Source organism: Octopus sinensis, linkage group LG1 (assembly GCF_006345805.1).
Source record: "Octopus sinensis linkage group LG1, ASM634580v1, whole genome shotgun sequence".
In the NCBI taxonomy this organism is placed as follows: Eukaryota; Metazoa; Mollusca; class Cephalopoda; order Octopoda; family Octopodidae; genus Octopus; species Octopus sinensis.
This window is the reverse complement of record NC_042997.1, coordinates 91,792,039-91,793,496: the sequence shown is the minus strand read 5'-3', so window position 1 is coordinate 91,793,496 and position 1,458 is coordinate 91,792,039. Positions and strand designations below refer to the sequence as shown.

At 38.0% G+C, this 1,458-nt stretch overlaps 1 protein-coding gene across 1 annotated transcript in view; it reads left to right on the top strand.

Annotated features, from left to right (window-relative positions):
- Positions 1 to 1,037: 1,037 nt before the first annotated feature.
- Positions 1,038 to 1,458, top strand: part of LOC115212907 (carboxypeptidase B) — a 96,036-nt gene continuing 95,615 nt past the window's right edge. The window contains exon 1 of the mRNA XM_029781727.2: positions 1,038 to 1,368. Within this exon, the coding sequence (XP_029637587.1) occupies positions 1,238 to 1,368 (131 nt within the window). The 5' untranslated portion in view covers positions 1,038 to 1,237. The remainder of the gene's footprint in view (positions 1,369 to 1,458) is intronic.

The following is a 1,458-nucleotide window of genomic DNA, read 5'->3' as shown; positions in this document are numbered from 1 at the left end:
AATGTTGAAGAGAGGCAAATGTTAAGGGGATCCTATCCTATATAGGGTGTTGGGTGTTTCTAAAGAATCCGTGACTTTTTTTTTTTGCTTTAGGAATAGTATTTTAAAACAAAATATTAGTATCTTAAACACATTTTCAAGAAAAGGTAAAATGTCGCTGCGATTAATGTTTAAGTAGGGTATTATGTTGATTTCAAATTTTGGTACAAGGTTAGTAATTCCAGGGGAGAAATCGACCCTAGCGTTCAACTGGTACTTATATTATCGACTCCGAAAGGATGAAAGGAAAGTCAACCTCAGCAGAATTTGAACGCAGAACGACGAGACAGACGAAACACTGCTAAGCATTAATATATATATTATATATATATATTATATATATATAATGTACGTATGTATATAAAAGTGTGGTGTATATATATATATATATATATTATATATATATATATATATATATATGTATATATATATATGTGTGTGTACGTGTGTATGTGTGTGCGCGCGTGTGTTGGCACAGCGATCTTGACAACTTCCGATTGTATCACTCCCTACAAATTAAAGGCATGTGTACACATGTGTGTGAGTGGTGTGTATGTGTCTATGTGTCTGTGTGTTTGTGTGTGTTTGTGGTGTGTGGGGGGGTTGTGGATGTTTGTGTATGTGTGTGGGGGTGTGTGGGTGTGCATGCGTTGTATGTGTGAATGAGTGCGTAAAGATGTCGCTATGTCGATAGTGTGTGTGTGTACATAGCATTCTCGATATAACTATTCACGTCAAATATATGTAAATACTACAGTCCCACGCGCGTGTGTGTCCACCGCATCTGTGCGTATTTTTCTTAGTGTTTGAGCGCTTTTACATGAATAAATATATGTTTACGCATATGTGTTGTGTGTGTGTGTGTGTGTGTGTGTGTGTGTGCGTGCGTGCGTGGATATGCGCGGATGTACGAGGCTTCTATTTGTTTACTTTCTTTTTCTCCCTCTTTTTCTTTCTTTTTCCTTTTCTTTTTTATTTCCAAATTTTTTTTTTGTTTTTTAATTATTTAACCCGCGAACACGCTGGCTGATGAGAAGGGCTTGCGTTAGATGAGAAGTTCCTAGTCAGCTCGATCAAGCCTTTGAGTAAGAACCGTGCGCGTTACGTGCGCGCGTGTGAGTATATACGAGTGTGCTTTGTCACCAATCAAAAGTCAGTGACAGCTTGAGGAACTTCGAGTAAGCAGGGGTACGAAGAAATGCGAATATATTTACTTGTTCTCACTATTTTCTGGCCGGCTGCAGGCGGAATACTTGGTCATGCTTATGTCGCAGACAGGAGTAATTATTACCCGACAGAAGAATCGTGGCAAAATGTCACATATGCAGGGTAGGTACTCCTTTATCGTGTTCATAGGCGTTTTATTTTTTCTAAAAGATATTCACACATACATACATACATACATACATACATACATAC